This window comes from Ammospiza nelsoni, chromosome 3, assembly GCF_027579445.1.
Source record: "Ammospiza nelsoni isolate bAmmNel1 chromosome 3, bAmmNel1.pri, whole genome shotgun sequence".
NCBI classification, from domain to species: domain Eukaryota; kingdom Metazoa; phylum Chordata; class Aves; order Passeriformes; family Passerellidae; genus Ammospiza; species Ammospiza nelsoni.
Window position 1 is genome coordinate 53,186,475 of NC_080635.1, and position 21,621 is coordinate 53,208,095.

The 21,621-nt window shown below is 39.7% G+C and overlaps 1 protein-coding gene across 1 annotated transcript; it reads left to right on the plus strand.

Annotated features, from left to right (window-relative positions):
* Positions 1-29: 29 nt before the first annotated feature.
* On the plus strand, positions 30-21,028 carry PEX3 (peroxisomal biogenesis factor 3). Its single transcript, XM_059468276.1, has 12 exons — positions 30-161; positions 8,060-8,191; positions 9,504-9,585; positions 13,452-13,495; positions 14,594-14,718; positions 16,033-16,099; positions 16,198-16,252; positions 16,521-16,677; positions 17,545-17,615; positions 18,510-18,632; positions 19,768-19,864; positions 20,228-21,028. The coding sequence occupies exons 1-12, from the start codon at positions 89-91 to the stop codon at positions 20,309-20,311; spliced, it is 1,110 nt and encodes a 369-aa protein (XP_059324259.1). The 5' UTR covers positions 30-88; the 3' UTR covers positions 20,312-21,028.
* Positions 21,029-21,621: the final 593 nt, after the last annotated feature.

Consider the following 21,621-nt stretch of genomic DNA (forward strand, 5'->3'; position numbering starts at 1 on the left):
GGGGCGGCGCCGCCGTCGCCTCCGCCCCTTCCGCCGCCGCCGCGGGGACCCGAGGGGCGGCCGCGCCGGGGCGGGCCAGGCTCGCAGGATGCTCCGGTCGCTCTGGAGTTTCCTTAAGCGGCACAAGAAGAAATGCCTGGTCCTTGGCACCTTCCTTGGCGGTGAGTGCCCGGTCGGGGGGCGGGGGCGGTGATCCGGGGGAAAGGCGGTGCCGGCCCTGGGGCCTCCCCGCGGGGCTCCCGCCGGAGCGACCCCTCGGAGCTGGCGCTGGGCCCCGCGCCGGCTGGAGGGCTCTGGGGACACCGGAGTGCTCCCGTCCGCCACCCAGAGAGCCCGCAGGACTTTTCCCCTGAGGCTGGGAGGGAACCTACGCGCCGTCCCTTAAGCCCTACGGGACGGGAAGGAGCTCGGGTTGCCCAGGTGCTCGCACCGCAGGTGATGGCCTTACTTTGAAACAATATTGAAGCGCGCAAAGCGTGGGTGACACTGGTGTTGTTTTGGGGATGGAGGCTGAAAACCTCCACTTTTCATATGTCATTTGTGTGTTGAGGTGAATTGTGAAATATCACAGAATCAATTAGGTTGGAAAGAAGGTCAAGGAGTCCAACCTTTGACTGAACACCACCTTGGCAGTTAGACCATGGCACTCAGTGCCACATCCAGTCTTCCCTTAAACACCTCCAGGGACGGCGACTCCACCACCTCCCTGGGCAGCCCATTCCAATGTCTTATTCCTAATGGCATACCTGAACCTCCCCTGGCACACTGCGTGCTCCTGTTCTGTCACTTGTTACCTGGGGGAAGAGACCGACCCCACCTGGCTGCAATTTCCTTGCAGGTATTTGTAGAGAGTGATAAGGCTCCCCCTGAGCCTACTTTTCTCCAGACTAAACACCCCCAACCAGCCACTCTTTACAGGACCGTGTGCTGCAGACTCTTCACCAGCTTTGTTGCCCTTCTCTGGACAAATATACATGAGTTGCAGACACAAAACTTTCACAGAGAGGATTTGCATTAATTATTCAAGCAATTTCTCCCTTAAGGCTCTTGTAGAACCTGTAGGGTGGTTATGGTCTAGTAAGCTCCACCTTCTGTTGAAGTTATTTTTGGTTTGTTTTTAGCTGGAAGTAGATTTAAAAGAGCACATTGGATCTGTCTCTCTGTTTAATGATGAAGTGCATAGCTGTGCAGCTGGAGATTAGATGCTCCTCAAAAGGCACAGCCAAGTCTTTGTGCACTCAGTGTTCAGATGTTCTTATATCCAGTGTAAATGACACAGAACTGGAACAGAACTGGAACTTGCCTGAACAGGTGAATGTTCTGAGGGCTACAGGGCTTTTATAGTATATTTTGTCATATATTCAGGTGAAGTCCCCTTTGAAGGTGAATTGCATTTACTTCTGGCTTGCCGTGGTTCTTGTGTCATCTGTGTTCTTTCATCATTAATTCCTTCTGGGGTTTTCCAAAGGGTGCCAGTTAATCCATGATAACAGGCTGGGTGATGGTTACTGCCGTACTGGTCAGGCTGCTCCTCCAGTTCACCCCCTCACCTGCAGGTTTGGTGGCTCTGTGAGTGCAGAGCTGTCATGTTTACCAGCACACTTGCAGCCCACCATGTTCAGTAAACAGATTTGCTTTCGCACACCAGGCTGTCGCCTGGAAGATGTTCTCTCTCCTTCAACTGTCTGTGTGAGAGTGGTGGAATAGTAAAAAATCACTTCTCCCAGTTTCAACAACTAAACATGGATCAGTTCCCAAGTGGGAAAGCAGGTATCTGGGAACTTGGGGCTCTCATAGTCTGAAATCTTAAATTCCTCATGCATGAGCAGCCTTCTGCCAGCCTGCAAACCAAGCTAGCATAACTGAGTTTGCAGTTTTTTCCTTGTCATTGGTGTTGTTTATATACAGCTCAGTGTCCCTTTCACTAAAATGCTACTCACTGAAATGTGCTTAAACTAATAATTATGGCCCAAATTAATGTAAACTATGCTATCATTTTCTGCAGCATGGATCAATTATCTGTTTCTTCAGGCCATGTAGTATTTGAGGACTGTAGAGAATTGTTTTTTATGCATTTGAGACTGAAGTAAATCTGGGTTTCCACAAGCAGGTGAACACCATTAGCTGCCACCAGCAGCAGCTTTGCACCGTGTGTTTTAAGGGAGACAGGGAGATGGAGTGAATTACTGTAGAGTGCTGCTTTACAGCTGTTCAGCAGCTGAATCTTGAGTGCTTTGGTCATCTTCATAGGTATGGGTCAGATCTTGAAAAAACCCCACAAGCTACAGCAATGCCACCACCAGTGAATCAGAACTCTGAGATCCGTGGTGGACTCTGCAAAAAGTACTGCTGAATCTTGAAGGATGGAATGCAGCCTCACATACTGCTTTTAAACAAAGAATATTTGGAAGTGGCTGAATGATTTAAGGAAAGTATCCAAATCTGCTGCCTTAATAGCAGGGCCTGGAATCTACATTTCTGTGGTGTTTTTTAAGAGCTACAGGTGCATATTCTGGGAAGGAGGCTGTAGCAAGGAAAATGGGACATCACAAAATTTAGTGATTTTAAGTCCTTAACTGGCACCTGGTCAGAGATTAATGTGAATATTTAATGATTCATTAGACAATACAGGAGAGTTTCTACATTATTACTGATACAGTATTGTATCAGTGTTGTGTTACTGAATTACTCCACCAAAATCAGAGTTGACTGTTACTTTTTCTCTCTTTACTGATATGGATTCCATGTGTGTTATCAGTGGCTCTCATTCTTCATACAATTTCTTTCAATCCCAACACTACAGCAGATTTTACTACTTATGAAGATACAAATCTCATTAAATAAGAGCTCAAATTGAGGGGAAAAGCAACTGAAAAATGTGTAACTCCCCCTTAACCACAGAGTGTGGTTGAGAGGGCCTCACCTTAGCAAAGACCCTGTACAAACCCTTTCTTCAGAAGTTTTTTTCTTTGACAATATAAAATACATAGCATACTGAAAAGACTTAAATCTCTTCTTGCCAGCAAAATCTAGTGGTCTGTGATCTAACCCACTAGAAATATGGAAAGTAGAGAGATACAGAGCATGATGGAGCTGCAAGGACACATTAGGTTCAGGTCTTTATTGGATAGTTTGATTAAAGTAGTTTTTATTTCTCAGCATTCAAGGTAGATTTCAGTAGGTATTGCAAAATGATTCACCATTGAAATTCTGTTGCTACAGTGGAAGAACAAGCTCAGGGTGTGTCTGGAATGTATGGTCCTGATTTCAGTGGTTCATTAATTATTGCTGAATTTAATCTGTTGCAACCTTTGGCCTGCAGAAAAAGCATTTCAGTTCAGAAATCTCTCTGCTTAGCAGAGAAAGTTGGCTTGGTTTGTGAGTAAGCACAGGGGCATTAAGTATGCTCTGGTGAGACTCAGTGTTACCCAGAGAATAAGGCTTTAGTACCTGCATGTTTAAAAGATGGTTCCATAACAGGACAATTTTATGTCCCTTGATGCATGGCTTGCTTGAACATAAGGATAAACCACAACTTATGGAGCTGTTTATGTCCTGGAAGGATGGAGGCTTCTGTGTGTCAGCAAAATTTCTACCTAATAAAATTCTTAAAACTGAGATTTTCCCTTTTTTTTTTCTTTTTTTTTTTTTTTTCCCTGAGGTAAGTATGGCAGTGAGGGCAAAATTAGGGTTGTAAAAGAGGTTTCCTGAGAAACTGATGCCTCCTTATTATGCATCCCATTGTTCTGCTCAGCCCTCCATTCCACCTGTGAAGAAGAGGAAGGGTTGAGGGAGAGGGAAGCCATAATTTCTGTGATGTGAGAAATCCCCCCTACCTCTCTGAGGCCACTAGGTGATCATATAAGAGCTGCAGAGTTTGTAAACTTCTTGCATTGCTTACATTTAGGTGGGAAGAGATTTACAGTGCTACAGCCAAAGAGGGATATGGAGACAAATCAGAGCAAATTTGTCTCAAATCCAAGTGTTGCTTCCAGAGGTTACAGGTGCTACAGACCCCAGGGTGCTAAAGCACCACAGAGCCACTCACACACTCAAACACACACACCCCTTCTCCAGTGGGGTGAGAGAGAGAATCCGGCCTGACCAATGCTCAGCTGTCCCTGAACATGCCCCCCCCCCGTATCCCCCCCTAATTTTACTGCTCAGATGACATCCTGTGATGTGACATGTCCCTTTGACCCTGTGGGATCAGCTGTCCTGGCTGTGTCTCCCCCAGCTCCCTCTGACCTGCAGCCTCCTTGCTGGTGGCGTGGTGGGATAGGCAGCAAAGGCTTTGTGTGAGCCCTGTTCAGCAACTCCAAAACATCTCTCTACTGCCAGCACCGATCCCAGCTGTTGTGAAGAAAATTAACTCTATCCCAGCCAAATCCAGCACGGACAGCCAGTGCACATGTAAATATGTTTCACTTCTAGATCAGTTGTAAAACTGGATCAGTTGTAGTTTGAGATCCTTACTGAGGTTCCTGTTCTTGAAGCATCTGACTTCAGGTGATGGGTTTTTTTTATCAGTCATCTGTTTCTGAACCCTCCAAATCAGATGTGTTGGGACTATAGTATTTTCTGTAGTTCATATTTTGATGAAGATAGAAAAAAGTTTCTGTAGGAATTATCTCCTGCACAGCCTCACTATTTCTGAATTTTCTTAATTCCTGGTTTTGTGTGAAACATATGGGAAGATTCAGCATGAAACTTCACCTGTACAACAGTTTAGCTCATTAGACATGAATATATCTTGCTGCTGTAACTTTTTGCAGACCTCCTATCCTATATTGAGCAGCAAAACTAAGTTATATTAGTTATTATAAAAAGCTTATATTGGCTTTGCATGTTTATAGCAAGAGACTTTCAAAATGTCAGCTTAGTTTTTTTACAGGTTTGTTAGCTGACTTGACATCATGGCAGTTTTTGAATGTGGCTTTCTCTGGTCCTGCTTCCAACTCCACATGATGATTTCATGTGATGCATTCATTCTGGACTTAGAGTCTGTATCATTGTCAAGTCCTCTGAATTAATGCAACAAATTAATATAGATACACATGGCTGTCCTGAAGAAAAATGCAAACACCCTGCAAGCCAAGCCCCCAGATGGCAGTCCTTGAAATGTCTCATAAGCCAGAGACTTGCAGAGGCTCCACTGCTGTTCTCAGGAGTGAGTGCAGTGGGCAAAAGTTCATTGTCACAGCTGAGTCTTGAGTTTCACAAGTGACTGCTGTGTCCTCCAGGCCACTTGTAAGGTACTTACTTACACTTACAAGCCCTGCAGCTGGTAACAGAGGGAGTCTGCTGCTGGCAGCCATACCTCAAGCTTACTGCTGTTTGCTGGGTTTGCTTAAGGTGGCTGAGTGGAAAGAAAAAAAAAGCTCAGCAGCTTTTCCTTTGGTTAACTTGTAATGCATCACTCTCCAGAGAAGAGGATAATCCTGGATCAAGCACCATCTGTTAACAGTGGTCAAAGTTAATACTTTAGTACAGGGAAGGGAGGGAGAAACAATGTTGTATTGTATTGTTGTGTTGTATTGTGTAAACGATGTGTTGCATTGTTCTGGACAAGTGTTTTTATGTGGAGACTCCTTGTTAAACCTGAGTGAGAGCTACTTTGTACCCTCCCAGGCGGCAGCAGCTCTGACTACAGAGTGGGCGCACCGCCCTGATAATCCAGTGTTAAGCAATTCCTGCTGTCTCAGTCTCAGAGCTGCTGCTCCTGTGCGTCCCTGCAGGGCACACACATGATTCTTCTTGAACTGATTGCATGACTGTATGACACTCATGTCTGTCTGCATTCAGGAAATCTTGTGTTTCTGTGTGTGTGAGTGGCTCTGTGGTTAGTTGCCAGCTGGGAAGCACCCTGGGGTCTGTAGCACTTACATCCTCTGGAAGCAACACTTAGATTTGAGATAAATAGGCTCTACTTATGACTTTTCTGCTACAAAACCTGAAGTTAAAAGGATTTATTTTTGGGGTGTAGGGAAAGTAAACAAAAGTAGTAATTTGGACAAATGACTATATGTTAATGTAATGTGAAAAACGTAGTGGGGTAAAATGATTGAGAAAATCTTGTGTTCAAGAATTGATCACAATTCTTGTAATGCTACAAAATTGTTTCTATTTCAATATGTTAGCTGAAAAAAACCTGTCAGTAACCTGACAGTTGTATTCTAAATAGATATCTTTGGCAGGAATTGGTAACATTTTAGATTAAAATAATCTTGATTGTGAAGTCTCATTTTTGATTAACAATTAATAGGTGGAATTGCATTTTTTGTACATGGACCCATAATATTAAAGTTTGCATCTAATGAAGTGAGTATTTCATGTGGCAAATGGGCAGTCTAGTCTGCCCAAAGGCTGAAGTGAGGGGGAGACTTACCCATTTCTATTTTATGAGGCTTTTGGGAAATGGAAGTGACTGTGCTTGTTCCAGACTGGTCTGGCTTGTTGTTGCCTGTGAGCAAACATAGTGCCAGTATAAATAGCTGGATTTTCTTACAACTGTGGAGCACAAAGTTGACAAGGCTTTTCAAACACTGATAATAGTTTTGGGGAGTATTTTGGAAGGTTTTAATTACCTAAAAAATGTAGCTGAATTCAAAACCTTGGGAAGTTTGGGTTCTTTTATGGTGCTTGTGTGTTTGATTTTGGTTGGGGTTTTTTTTGGGGCGTGGGGGAGGGTTGTTTCTTTTTTTTAGTTTTTGTAGATTTGGTTTATAAAATTAGTTTTGAAACTTTCAGCTTTCAGCAACTGTTAGATGCCTCGTTTGTTCCAATATTGGCTTCACAATTGCACTTTGAAGACAACTTTGTGTTTACAACTTTAGAAAGTACTTTGAGAAAAAAAAAATTTAAAAAATACTTGATTTGTTACTTGCATACTGTGTGCTGTTACTGACCTGTCAGATGTGGAGCTGGCTGTCTGTAGAGGAGCTTCAGTAATTTAAGTATTAGTCCACACAGACAGCAGATTATTATACTTCTACTATAGTCTTTTTTTGCATGGGTTTGTTCCTCCTTTGTCTCTGTGCCCCCTCCAAATCTTTCATGAGAGAACACTGGTTACACACCCAAGTAGGAACCTGCTGCTGCCAGTGCATACAGGAGGCAGCAGATGAGCCTGACACATGGTAGGTGCTGTAAGAAGGCCTGGGTGGAGGGGCAGCAATTATTGGAAAGCAGCTTACAGTGGGCCAAGGTGCTGAGGATAAGCCTAGAAGGTGTAGTGGCATCTTGAGAAATGGCTTAGGAAAGGGGGCAGAGATGAGGCAAGATGGGAAGAGGGCTGTGGGCAGCCTGGATGGATATCTGAACCCCTGGTGGTGTGGGACAAGCAGCTGGGGGAATCTTCACAGGGGTGGATGTTGGAAGAGATGAAAATGCAAAACAAAGATTTTTGATGTGTCTTAATGGAAATGAAGATTCATAGTGAGAGTGGTGAGGGATGGTCAGACTCTCAAGAGTGTGACTGGAAAGTAGGAATGGTCTGTGCCTGTGTGAACAGGCAAGCCCCATTGAAACTCAGGTTCTTCCTACAGAAGTTTCAGGACCAAATGAAGGAAGTGTTGATCTATAACATTTTTCTCATATGTGATCTTTAGTACTTGAATTTTATTTCTAACTTCTACTAATTTTAGAAATATATATTTTTAAATATTTTCATTTTCATCCATCTCTAGACCTGTGCATTTCTGTTTGCTTTATCTCTTTTTTCCTTACCCTACATTGTTTCTCTATTTTGTTTCAGTCTCTTCAGTACTAGTTGTTCACATTGCAGTAGTACCAAAAATGTCTTCTATGAATGGCAAGATACCTCTTCTCAGGAAAGTTTCTTCTCCTGATTCAAGTCATAATCCTTGACATTTTAATTAATTTTGAAAACATTCTTTCTGAGTATTGCTTTGCCAATAATTATTAAAGTACTCAAGACCCCCATATCAAAAAAAACCCCAAACCACTATGCACCCTTATGCTTTAAAAACAAATAAAGGGGTTAAAGGACCTTTCTCACTTTTTAAAAGCTTCTTCTGATATGGCTATTTCTCTGTAGGAGTCTATTTACTGGGAAAATATGGGCAGAAGAAAATCAGAGAAATCCAGGAGCGAGAGGCAGCTGAGTACATTGCCCAGGCACGAAGGCAGTACCATTTTGAGAGTAATCAGAGGACTTGCAATATGACAGGTAAGGAAAAGAAGTAGCTACTGGTTTAGATAAGGGGGAGGTGTTTGGGGATTTCTGCTACATATTGTCAGGATGGAAGAGGAATAAGAAATGTTGGTAAATTCAAAATCTTAATTAAATACTGATACAAAATAGAGTTGTTTTGCAGATAAAGAGTCTGAAGAGTAGAGGACTAAAGGGAATTTAGGGGGCATCTCAACCCTTACCATCAATAAATCTACAAGTATACATGCAGGTTACAATTTTTTGGACCAGGACCCTTTTGCCTTAAACTGCATGTAGTACTGAGGTGTGAAACAGCATTTAGATTCAAACAATACTGACTTTACAACAGGATTTTGTTATTCATTATATCACGTTGTTAATAAGCTGCATGGAGAGCTTGGTGGGCAATTTTTAATAAGAAGCACATCGGCCATCAGAGTGTGAAGGTTCCTGACTAGCTGGAGTGCAAAAAGAAAAAGTACTTTTTCTTACAGCACCAGTCTTAGGATTTTTGGAAAGGTGATGACAGAGAAGAACTTTAACAAATTCCTCATCACTGTAAATACAGGCCATTCAAAACTATTTTTATTAAACAAACTAGGCAGTATTTTCTTATTCTGTCTAAATTTGTAATGGCTTCTTGGGTGGCTGTAAGTCCAACCTGTTTACCCTGACCAATTGGTATATTATTTTCATCTTTTCCATTTTGTACTGCTGAGAGTGATCTTACTGCAAGGATTAGGTTTTTCTTTGCCCTTCTTTGTGCAAAATCTTATGTTTGGCAGCATGCATTCCTGACAAGATTTTTCATACTTTGTTCTTAGTATTTATCATGTTTTCCATCTCCTGTTCCTGTCAAGTAGACATTATTCTGAAATGAAAAGATTTTTTTCCCACTGGCTTTCTGTCATTCATAACATACCTTTCTCCAGTTCTCTTGCTAGAAAAAACAAACCTCAGATCTTTTTCTTCTCACTGGGAGAAATGCAGCAGTGAAGGTTTTTGCCATATTTTCTTCTGGGGCGTTGGAGGCATGTATGTGCAGGATGTGGATACACATCTGCAGCTGAGCCAGTAAAACCACATGGTCACATAAGGGCAGTATTGTGCCCCAGCTCCTGAGAGGCACACAGGTTATTGCCCCTCTGAGTACTTCCTGGGCTTCCTGTTTTGCTTCTCCTCCCAGCTTTGCCTGTTGAGCACTGGGATGTGCATCCCATAGCAGCTATTGAGTGTGAGCTGAGGATGGGTTTATAATGTGGGGTTTTTTTGTTGTTGTTGATGTTAACAGGTTTTGTTGTTTGGTTTTTTTTCCTTTTAATAACAGTACTGTCAATGCTTCCAACACTGAGGGATGCCTTAATGCATCAGTTAAACTCTGAGAGTCTCACATCTCTTCTTAAAAATAGGTAAGACTGTCTTAAGTGGGTTGAACTCCACTTGTTTTGCTGACAAGTTTTTTTCAATTTATATCATGTAGAGAGTATGCAGAATTTTGGTTTAGTGTCCCATTGAATCATTAGTCTAAAGGTGTTTTGAAATCACTATGTAAATATTTTGTCATGTTACATGTATTTTGATAAGTATGGTATTTTCCAAAAATTACAGGAAATAATACTTTCTTTAATGTGCTGCAGTGAGAGCCATGTTTTTTGTTGAAATGGCTATAAAATAGGTAGATAAAAGTACTTGGAGGATCTAGTTCTCTCTTAAAAAGAACAGAATATTATGATAGAGTATGACTGAGATGTTGATGTTGTGTTTGTAAAATGTTTATGTAATCTTACCAAGTTCAGACATGAGTAGTAGTGGAAAGTATCCAAGATGAGATTGCAAATGCATGTAAGTGATGAAAAGTAATTTTTTAAATTTTATTTTTGAAGTTGAACAAATAGGGATGTGTCATACATTAACAGAAATGCTTCTCTGTCAGAAAACACCTTGGAATTCCTTGCAACTGCAGGGACAAATAGCCTGTTTTTAAATACATAAAGTACGTAACAGCACATCTTAAACCTAAATTGCTAGGCATATGGCACAGAGTAAGAGTGTTATGTAGGCAATTAACCACAGGATTTCTGACCCGCTATAGACTGTCTTTCTAGTTTACCTCCAGCTAGTTTATTTATACAGCTATAACTTCAGCTGTCCAGCATTTAACAGGTTACCTATTCAGTCACGGCTTTTTTCAGTCCAAAAACTTCCACAACAGAGCAGCCTGATTTAAAGGGGGAATTGCAGCCTGAATGTTTTTATAATAAACTCTGGGTATTTGCAACTGTTACTGAATATTATTTACCCCAAACAACAAGAAATTGGGAAAAGTTAATTTTAATGGAATAAATGTATTTATCATAACAGAAGTCTTATTCAATGAAAAAATTAAACTGAGTGAACAAAAGAGCTTGTGGGTCACCAGATATGTCATCTGAACTGTGCAGCAAATAGTCTGCAACACTTTGTAATCCTTTGTTCAGTGGTGAAGACAAATAGTACCTTAGTTTGTTCTCTGTAACAAGCAATCTTTTATCAAGATACACCTCCTGTCTCTAAATTGTTTGACCAGTTGAAACAGCATAGGGGTACATTGCTGCACCTCTGAGTTCCAAGAATCCTACTGAAAACAGAGATAGGCTTTTTCATTGTTAGTGGTATGCAGTTACAAAAACAAAAAAAAAATTAATGCTTGCTACATGCAACATTCTGTAAGCATGGATGGCCATTTAGAGTGGAATTTGTGTCTTAATGCTTCTTATTTTACTGACACTGAGGAAGTTTTAACTGCATGCTTGAAAGTTTTGAACTAAAATGTAGGGAAGGGGTTGTGAAGGCACAAATCATGGAATCAGTCATCAAAGCTCACTCCACTTTGAAGTGATTCTTTGAAGAAGCTCTGCTATGCATGGAGATATCGATTTCTTTGCTTTCCACTTCCATTTGAGATCAACCAAACAGCTCCAGATCCCTGAGTGCTGCTGTTGACTATACAAAAGAGCAGACACGGAGATTTACCTTTCTTTCATGTCCCTGAAAATGTATAGTTTTCTCACATAATCTGTGTTGTGGCTTAACGTGTTATGGATCTGTGTTATCATATGTTACACATCATATTATACTTTAGGTAATATCCTTTAACTTAAAATCCACTCATTTCCTTAAGTTTGAGGTGGCCAGTAGTACACTGGGGATGTAAGGAAGCTGAAGTTTTCAGACCTTCAGAGAAATTTTTGAAGAGGTATCAGCACCCAAGACCACAGATGTTCTTGCTTGATCTGTCCTCCTCTTTTTAAAGCCCAGTGATTGGATGAGATAAGGTGAAGTCCCTCCTTCTGCAGCCTTGCAGATGTTGCACATCTTCAGCACTTAGCTTTATTCCAAACCTCTGGTTTCTGTCTGCATTGCTCTTTCCTTCCATAGTGAGAACGGCCTTCCAAATAAATAATTATGAAGTAAAAGTTGAGTTTTGAGTAGCAGCTGAGTCTTAGTAAATTGCAGGAGATGAATTGCAGGAGATGAAAAATTAATTTCCACTGTTAGGCTTAATACTTGCAGACTTTAACTGTTATCTGGTTGCTGCCTTGTGCTGTAAGGAGAAGCTCTGTAAGCTCTAGAAAATGTTTTGATATAGTGCATGCAAGTGTGGTTGGCTGATGATGTATTGGCTTCTCTACATCTCTTCATTCTGCATGAAGAACTTAGCCCTGATAAGTAGCTTTGAGTCCCATTATATGTTTTATGTATAGAAATACTACAGTATTTTTTTATAAAGTTCTTCCTTTGTTTTGTTTCAGCAAAGCTTTAAGAACTTGCTGTAGTAGCTTGCAGTTAATTTTGTAATTTTTTGTAATTTTTTAAAAATTTTTGTAATTTTTTTGTAAAAAGCTTCATTTTGTAAAACCTGAAAAAGCTGTTTTAGAAGGGCAGAATGAGTTTGAACTAGAAACATTTCCTCTCTGTTAGTTTCTCATAGAGAAGTGGGTTGACAGGGCCAACTCTGAGGCATTCCATTGGACTGACTGGAATCCTGCTTGGTTTCTGAAAGCTTCTTTCTGTCAGATAAGCTTTGCAAAGTAGCTTGCAACAAATATGTGAATTGGTTATGTTTGCCATGGATCCATGTATCTCTTTCAGCTACTGTTTATTTAATCTGTCTCTTTAGTTTTCAGAGTTGTAGACTTAATAGTTTATTGCATCAGTTTATTATTTGTTAGTGGTGAAAGTAAAAAAAAAATTATATATGTAAGTAATAGAATGTTCAAACTAATGCCAAAGTGCACATGTTGTGCCTGTAAGGAGAAATGATTTCTGGTGAGAAGTGCTGAGGTTTGGGTGTTTTTTTAATAAACTGGGTTACTGTAAAGTATAGGTTAATTTGAACTCTTGGCTCTAAATACTTTAGTGTTAATTCTGATCCTAAGAAATTACCAAATGTTTCCCTAAGTGACTTTTACAATATCTGTCCTCCACAATAGACATACAGCAGCCATTCTTTACTGACAGTGCTTAACAGGTGAGAATGGCTGGTGAAAATTTTGGGTGGTTAGCTTGCTCTTATTGCTGCTACTGCTGCTGTATTGCTAAGATTACCTCTGAATAGTAGTTGTAAATAGGCAATGTACTTCAGGCAGTTCAGGTGTATCCATGCAATCTACAGTCCTGCTTTGTTGACTGCAGAATATAAACTTCTAGGAACTGGTCAGTCAAAAGAATGAACACGCCTCAATGCAAGAAAAAAGATCAACATGTGTTGGTGTGGATGGTGCAAGACTTCTTTTCCATGGATGATTGTGATCTGTTTGGTTTTGGTGATCATACATGAACTTAAAAGACATCAGGCAATGGTAAATCTTGCAGGAGAGTAGGACAGTGAAATTCTGATCCTGCATTTATTACACACAGAAAGTCCTGCTGAACTGAGTCAACATTAAATATAGAGAGTCAAGGGCCCAGAAAAGACCACTTTGTACCATCAGTGGCTTTTTCTGACTGCATACTGTAGTAACTCAAAACTGATCATGTAAGTGTGTAATTGACATTACTAAATGCTACATTTATACATTAATGTTTGAATATCTTTTCTGTGCCTTTATAGTGTGCTGTTTATATACTGCTTTCTTGAACGAGGCCTTTCTTGAATGAGATATAGACCTGGGTATGATTTGAGTAATTATGGTAGCTAAATAAGTTTGCCTTAAAGCACTACTATGTCATTTTCCATACTTGTTAATTTCCAAGTAAATACAATTCTTAATATTTCCATTTATTTTTCCCATAGGCCAGCAAACAAGTTAGAAATCTGGGAGGATTTAAAGATAATAAGTAAGTGGAAATGAAAGATTATGTCTGCATAATTATTTAGTGTAGATTTATAATCTCTTTCACACCATTTAAAACAAACTTTACACTGGCTTGTTTCAGTAGATATGAAGACAGTGTAACACACACAGCAAACCTCCTCTCTGTCCCTGCACCCCCAAAGGCTTTTCATGAAGGAACTTTTCCTAGCTCCATGGGAAGTTAGAAGTTCAGAGACCAAGATGAAGAATTCTATTGGCCTTCCTGCTACTCTGCTCAATAAAATTTTGTGAGACCTTTCTGTGTCATTACAATAAAATAAAACTAGTTTCAGAAATTCTATCCTGAATGTAGTGGAAATTCAATCAGAAATGTAGATTAGCCTTTACATGGCCAGCAGTTCCCTCTTTTTGAGCCTCTTAGAGAGAACCACTATAGCAGTGGTCATGAAGCCTTTGGATCATCTTACTTATTGGCTGATGGAAGCAGTGGAAGGGGAAAAAAAAGTAAACTCAGATAATCATGCAGTGAAATTCTACCATTACTTCTTTGCTTCCTTTTAGTCTTTTCTCCTTTTCATAACACCTTTACAGATCCTACTTTTGTTCTGACTCCTTTCTTCCCTTCTGCTATTCCCTGCTTCTTCTACACACCCTCATTGCCACTGGTAACTGATGCTCATTTTAATTTTCCTTCTTCAGATCTTAGCTGCTCCTGTCTTAGGTAACTCTGACAAGCTGCAAGTTGTGTCTAGATTGCATGATGAGGGCTAATATATAAACTGTGTATTTCCTGGCCTAATGAAGAAAGATGTTTGACACTAAACATTTTGTTTCTTGAACAACTTGTGATTTTTATTTTCTCAGAAATAGCTTTGTTAATGTTTTGTGTAACTTTGTGTAATGCGTAAAGTGATATTAATGTAGGACTTTAAATGGGACACTTTAGCTGTAGATCCAGCACGTTAGACTCGTGATTATCTTGGGTATGTGTTGTGAAAACATGTTGTGAAAACGAGTGAGAGAAATGTGACTGCATATTTAAAAGTAATCAGCACTTCTGAGTCTTGGGGAGCACTGTCTGCCCTTGGCTCACCCTTGTTTCCCTGTGTTGTGTTCCCAGGTTTCACCCGCAGCATTGTGGCTGTGTACAGCACCTGCATGCTGGTGGTTCTCCTGCGGGTGCAGCTGAACATCATCGGCGGCTACATCTACCTGGATAACGCCGCGCTCGGCAAGAACGGCACCGTAAGTGTCTTGCTTGGGGTCACAGGTAGGCCTTGCACTCCCTTGGATTGGGAGTGGATTGTTTGGTGAGATGAGTAGGGCGTAGTTCAGGACTACTGCAATGAAAACAAGGCTCCTTACAAGAGGAGGGTATGTGGGAGCATTACTGGCAGTGCGATATATTGATGTCCTTAATGGCATCTAAATTTGGATGATGTGGTGATACTGTTGCTTACCTGAATACCAGCAATATTGGAGAATGCCTTTTGTCTGCATTTGTCTTGCCTGAAGAAGGCTGCTCTCTATCTAAATGCCGACATGCAATTATCTTTGCTTTTTTTTGGTGAAATGGTAATACTATGTGAATGATTCAAGATATGTGAGCAAATGTATATAATAATATTAGGTCTTCCTAGTACATACATTAATTTCTCCACTTAAATTTTTCTGAGATTGAAGAAGAAAAATGTTGTCTTTGAAATTTTGACTGTTTGGTTTTGCTCCGAAAGATCATCTACATAAATGTCTGTTGGTGGGGTCAAGCAAGGTAGAAGAGCTGGTTTTTGTTGATATAGTGTATCACTGCTCAGTAAAAATAGATCACTCCCACAGTAAGCAAGTACCCATTGTAGAGAGTGGGACCTGCAAATTGCTGGGTGGCTCATCTAAAAATAATGGATACAAGCTGATTAGTTCTCATCTGCCCCCCTGTGATAGCTCCTGCTGAGAGTCAAGGAACAGGATGTCAATGCAGGATGGAGAAGAGCTTTCAATAGGAAGGCCAGAGTTGACTGAGGTAGTGCTTCATTTTGTAAAACCTGAAAAAGCTGTTTTAGAAGGGCAGAATGAGTTTGAACTAGAAACATTTCCTCTCTGTTAGTTTCTCATAGAGAAGTGGGTTGACAGGGCCAACTCTGAGGCATTCCATTGGACTGACTGGAATCCTGCTTGGTTTCTGAAAGCTTCTTTCTGTCAGATAAGCTTTTAATAGATTTCAGCATAAATAACTTACTCCACTAGATTTAATTTCTGGGGTGGTGGAGAGTCTAGTTTCACTTGCAGTGCAGGTTTTTAAGAGAGTTTCCTTGAGGTGAATGAAAAGTGAAAGATTTTTCTGTGCCACTGAAGATGGAAGAGAAATCGGTCTAGGTTTGAAGAAAAGAATGCCAGAAGACTTATGACACATACAGGGGTTGCTGGGTAGGAAGAGTCAGTACAGAGTTGAAGAGAGTGGGGCAATCTGTTTGCTGAAGAGTATTACAAAGATTAAGGATATTATTTTTGCATTTTCTACTGTTGACATGTTACAGAACTATTGGTTTTTTTCCCCCACAGACACCACTAGCACCCCCTGAAGTCCAGCAGCAATATTTATCAAGCATTCAGCACCTTTTAGGAGATGGTATGCTGCTTATTAAGAGCTAACTACACTTAGAAAATTCTGCTTTTTTTTGGGACTTGAACAAATCATTAGAATAATTTTTACTTTCTTACTTCTAGGACTGACTGAGTTAATAACTATTGTTAAACAAGCTGTGCATAAAGTTTTTGGAAGGTAAGAGCCTGTATTACTTTGTGGTTAGCTTTTAAGATTTATTGTGATGACTGTTCCCAAAATAAAGAGTTTTGTAAGAATTAGGGGGAAACAAAAGCAGGCATATTGACTTTTTCAAAACAATGTTTTTATTAGAGCAGGCTGTGTCTGCCAGTGCAAACCCACGTAGCTGATTGGAAATTTGTTACTTGTAAACATGTTATTGGTAGAAAGAGGAAGGAGCATTACTCATTTTTTCAATCAAAACTGTAGTCTTTTTCCTTTCCAGTATTTCCCTTAAGCAGACCCTGTCTCTTCTGGAACTGGAACAGAAACTTAAAGATATCAGGGAAGTAGTGGAACATAAAGATTCGGATCAGATTGCATCTTACTCTCCCTTATGTCATTATCTGATGCCAGATGAAGAAAACCCTTTGGCTAGCCAGGTACTTGATTCAGTTCCTTTCACCTTTTTTCGTTCTGCTTTTTTTGGGGAAGGAAGGGTGCATAACAGTCCTCTAGTGCACCATGGCATCTGTGTCTTTAATAAATGGTGAAGCCTCTTCCGTCATAAATCAAATGTCCTTATCTCTTTAATCCAGGCACAGTTATATTTTCTTCAGATTTGATAGAAAACAAGTGTCACCCTCAGAATGTCAGCTTTGTGCTCAGAAATGCAGCCCAGTTACTGCCTTTAGGCTGTGAAAGAAGCTGTGACACAGCACAGCTTAACTCAGCCCTGAGATAAATTGTGTCATCCACACTTGTGTACTTGCAATATTCATGGAGTGTTGGAGCATCTTGGCTGGTGCTCAAGAGAATGGTGTGCTGGACTCCTCTGGGCTGAAAAATGAACAGGAGTCAAGAGAAAAGTGTATCTAATCTCAGTTGCAACACTAATTTCTTGAATTTTGTGAAGGTATTTGTCTCCATCCACACCACAGGCTGGAGAAAACTCATTCTGCACTTGGTGTTACAGTGGTGTAATGAGGAAACCTGGGCTTCAGCATGTGCCTGCATGCACTTATTGCTTTAACTTTATCTGATACGCAGGGATGATTTCAGTATTGAAGGTCAGAATTGGAAAAATTACTTCCTCAAACAGTCTGGTATTTCCTGCTAGTATTGTTCTTAGTTAAAACCCTACAATGACCATTTAAAACACAAATTATAAAGAATCTCATTTACAACAATAATTTCTTTTATATTTGACTTGTACATTTTACTTAATACCACAGTACTCAACTTTCCTATTTCTGCTCTTACAGTTGCTGATGGCACTTGCTAATGGTCTCTGTCTTTGGTTTTTCTAGGCCTGTGGACTCACAGAAAGAGACATTGCTACAATTAAATTATTGAATGAAACTAGAGATATGCTAGAAAGGTATAGAGAAATATAATTTCATATAGTTATATGTTATATAGAATATATGTTATATGTCATATAGTTCTAATTATATAGAAATATAATTTCATATAGGGAAATATGCTATATTCACATTAAACTCCTCAAAACTTTTGTTTATGTAAGAAAATTACTTCCTCACGAAAAGCTGACAACTTTTCATTTGTGAAATGGGACCATTCTGCATTAAATTTTTCTATTTATCAGTTGTAGGCTGGGATTATTAAAATTTGTGAGCTCTGAAACTTTTAAAGAAATAATGCTGCCTTAATGAGATACCCAGAATGTCCTTGGCAATCAGATCTATTATCTCTTCCTTACCCACTCTGTAGTAATGTAGGAACAGAGAAGTACTTCTCTTCTGCTAAAGCAGGGTAAATTGAGAGTAATTGTATTGGATTTACTTGCTTTCATGAAGTGAACACCAGTTTTGGCTTATCGGAATTTATTTTTAAGGCATGCTTTTGAAGGTGGTTGTAGGTGCCCATTTACCAGAGAGCTGGTTAAAGTGAGGCTCCTATGATAAACATAGGATATGAGGGAATTGAGGCAAATGTCAAACTATTCTTACAGTTTGGCTGCTAGGGATGTGGGGCACTTCAAGGTTAAATCCCTTCTATGTTATTACTTAGTAAGGAATAGAAGTGAGGAATGCTTCAGGTTTATCTGGGTTTTAGTAATCTTAGGGCAGAGTTCAGGTTGTTGAGGGAGCTGGTGTTTCATGAGGTGGCAATGCTAGTGGCATTCGTCTGGCTCACACATCACCTGTGAGGGGAGGTACACCTATAGCACTGAACACTTGCAGGGCTTTTTAGTTTGAAAAAATTTAAACCTAGGAATAAAATCTTTTTTTGTATTATTCTTTCTTCTTAGTCCAGACTTCAGTACAGTTTTGAGCACATGTTTAAATAGAGGATTCAGTCGGCTGCTGGACAATATGGCAGAATTTTTTAGACCTACTGAAAAAGACCTTTCTCAAAACAGCTCTGTAAATAGGTAAATATTTTGTTTTGTTATGGTTCTCATGTCAGTAATGCTTTGGCTTCATAGTAAATTCCAAAAAGGCTCTTGATTTTCCTGCCTTCTTGGAGTTCATGTGCTGGAAATATTGTTCTGCTTCTTGCTCTTCAAAGAGCACTGGGTTCTCCTCACTTTGGCCAAGTAGGCAGCTAGGAGGATTCATGTTTCCTCCCTCCCTAGAATTAGGTGACGTTCTTTCCCACCATTACTTGCACACCTAGAAGTAGAGATCAGACGACCTGTGCCCACGTCTTGCCTGGCTACAGGCAGGCTGTCTTTGGGCTGGGGAGGGTTCTCCTTGTGCTGGTGACTCCTGACAGATGTGCCCAGTGAGGCTGGGAGAAGGAGAGCCCTTCCCCACCCTCCCCTTTGGAGCTCCAAGCACCCCAGCCTCCATCAGTTCCTGTGGCTCCCAAAGAAGGGGGGTGGGCAGTGCCCTGATCATCCAGTGACAGGGAGCCAAAGCTGCCATGGAGCTTTAGGTTTCACTGGTATGCAGATAAAATGCAGTTACATGTAGGATTTTCTACATCCTCCTAGAAGAATGTCTAAAAATAGCTTTTAATCTGATGCTAACTTGAGTTTTAAGCAGTGTGGTGAGAGCATTACAAATCCTTGAAATAATCTTTCTCAAATATTAAAATTAAAACCTGGATTGATAACTGGGTTTATGTATGTTTATTGTTGTAACTTGGCTTTCAGAAAGTTATGTTTTGATTTAAATATATACTATTTACATCACTTAAAATACCCCAGAGTCTGTAGTTTGGCTATCTGCCTAAGTCTGGTTTAGTTTGAAATAATGTGAAATTGTAGACAGGCACTTCGATGAACTGTCTACTTACATACATGCAAAGACTCTGACTAAACCATAATACTCTAGCATGAAAAGCAAGTGTGAAACTGTAATAGGAATGTGGACTGGAATTGAATTGGTACTTCTCTATATTAAAGGAAAACCTTGTTATGGAGAAAAATCCCTTCATCCATACATTTTAGTTTGCAGTCTTTCAATTCTTACTTTTTAAGTGTAATTACTTAGAATTATATAATCACAGTTTAGTGGCTTCATCTGTGTCTGAGCGGGTCAGTATTTTTTGTTCTTTCCTAGTCTTTCCAGTGTCAGTCTTCCTTTAGCCAAGATAATTCCAATAATAAATGGACAGATCCATTCAGTATGCAGTGAAACACCCAGTCACTTTGTTCAGGTAAGAATCTGCCTTATTTACAGTATCCCAAGTAAAATCTTGAAATTAATGTTGTGTATTTATTCTTAATAATTGTTCAATTCAGTGACTTAAATAAATTGAAAACAGTTGGTATAACAAACTTTTTGTCAATTTGTATCTTCCAAAAATACACTGTTTTTCTATAACTTTCTTCTGCTGAACTGCGCAGAAGCACAGACTTCTGGCCTTGGTTCTACTTGCAGGTCTGCTCCTAAAGCAAGAAGTTTGAGTTGTGCCTGTGGGAGTACCAGATGCTTTTCTTAGGAATTCTGTACTGCAGTACAGGCAGAATAGTGGGGAATGTGTTTGATTAAGGAAGTTTATTTTATACATTTCTTCCAGGACCTGTTGATGATGGAACAAGTGAAAGATTTTGCTGCTAACGTTTATGAAGCTTTTAGTACCCCTCAGCAACTAGAGAAATGACCTGCACATTTTTACAAATGGATGGTGTATTTCTAACAAATCCCTGGTGACTACTGATGAGACTTGGGTTAATTTTATAATGGTGTAGGAGTGGCAGACCAGCAGAAAGAGCACTCTGAGGAAAGTGGGAGTGAGCCCACATTTTCTTCTAACTGAATTACACTTCACCCATTAAAAATATTCTTGTTGAAAGAAACATGGTAAATGAAGACTTTTCTATTTAAAAAGTGGTTAAACTCTTCTGTAATTCATTGGATTATTTTTTATTGCATCTAAAAGGCATCTGGTGGCAGTATTACAGCAAGTTACTAAAAACCCATTTTTTTGCCCGGGGTGTGTAAGTTTGGGGAAGAACTAATGATAGTGATCTAAGAATAGCACAGAGCAGCAGAATGAAGTAATGTTTTTTTCTTCTTCTTCCCCCAGATTTTTCTTTCTATAAAGTAAATATTTTTTTCCCTTAACTTTACAAATCTTGTTCCAAAGTCTCTCATTCTTCAGAAAGCCTTTGCCAATGGATGCATGTTCCCCTTGAACAAGCTGGGGGTCTGCTCTCTCTGTTACTTAATACTAAAGGAATGTGGTTTTTTAGACATACTCTTGTTTATGCTGTTCAAACAGCTACACTGTACACATTACCTTGTAAATATTTTATCTTAATTTGTATTAATTTTGAGCCCAATTGTCTGTATTGTAATAAAATATTTTAATGTACAATTTGTGTGTGTATTAACATTACTAGGAAAGAGAATAACCTGACTGGCCAGTCAACTCAAAATCCTGGCAGAGTTGAAAGAATAAATTTAACTTATACAGTACTTAATTTGCACTCACAAACATTACTCAGGGAAAATAAATCTTCAGTCTCTACATTGAAACAGAAATAATTCATGGTTTTTATTGTCCTTTATCTCCTCCTCTTTGCAAGCTTCACCTTGTATGTCTATCCCTACAAATCATGACACATGAGTTTGGAAATTTTTCAAGTTGGATGCAGTCTACTCTCTGCTTAAAATGTTGTCTCTTTGCCAGAGTTGAAGATCCTTAGCAACTCCTGATTATTTCTCTTTTTCAAGAGTTAGTCACTGAAGTATATATTTTGTTTAATAGTCCACAGAAGGCACCCTGGTAACTGTGTATAAACAAAGGGTGTAAGCAAGGGACAAGTTTTACCCATGTAAAATCATACAAAATATCAAAAACCCAACCCTCTCCCAGTTCACCTGTGTGCCAATAATGGATGGAGTTACTCAAGAATAGGAACGTGTAAAATTAATGACTTCCATGCTGAGAAATTATGATGTATATAT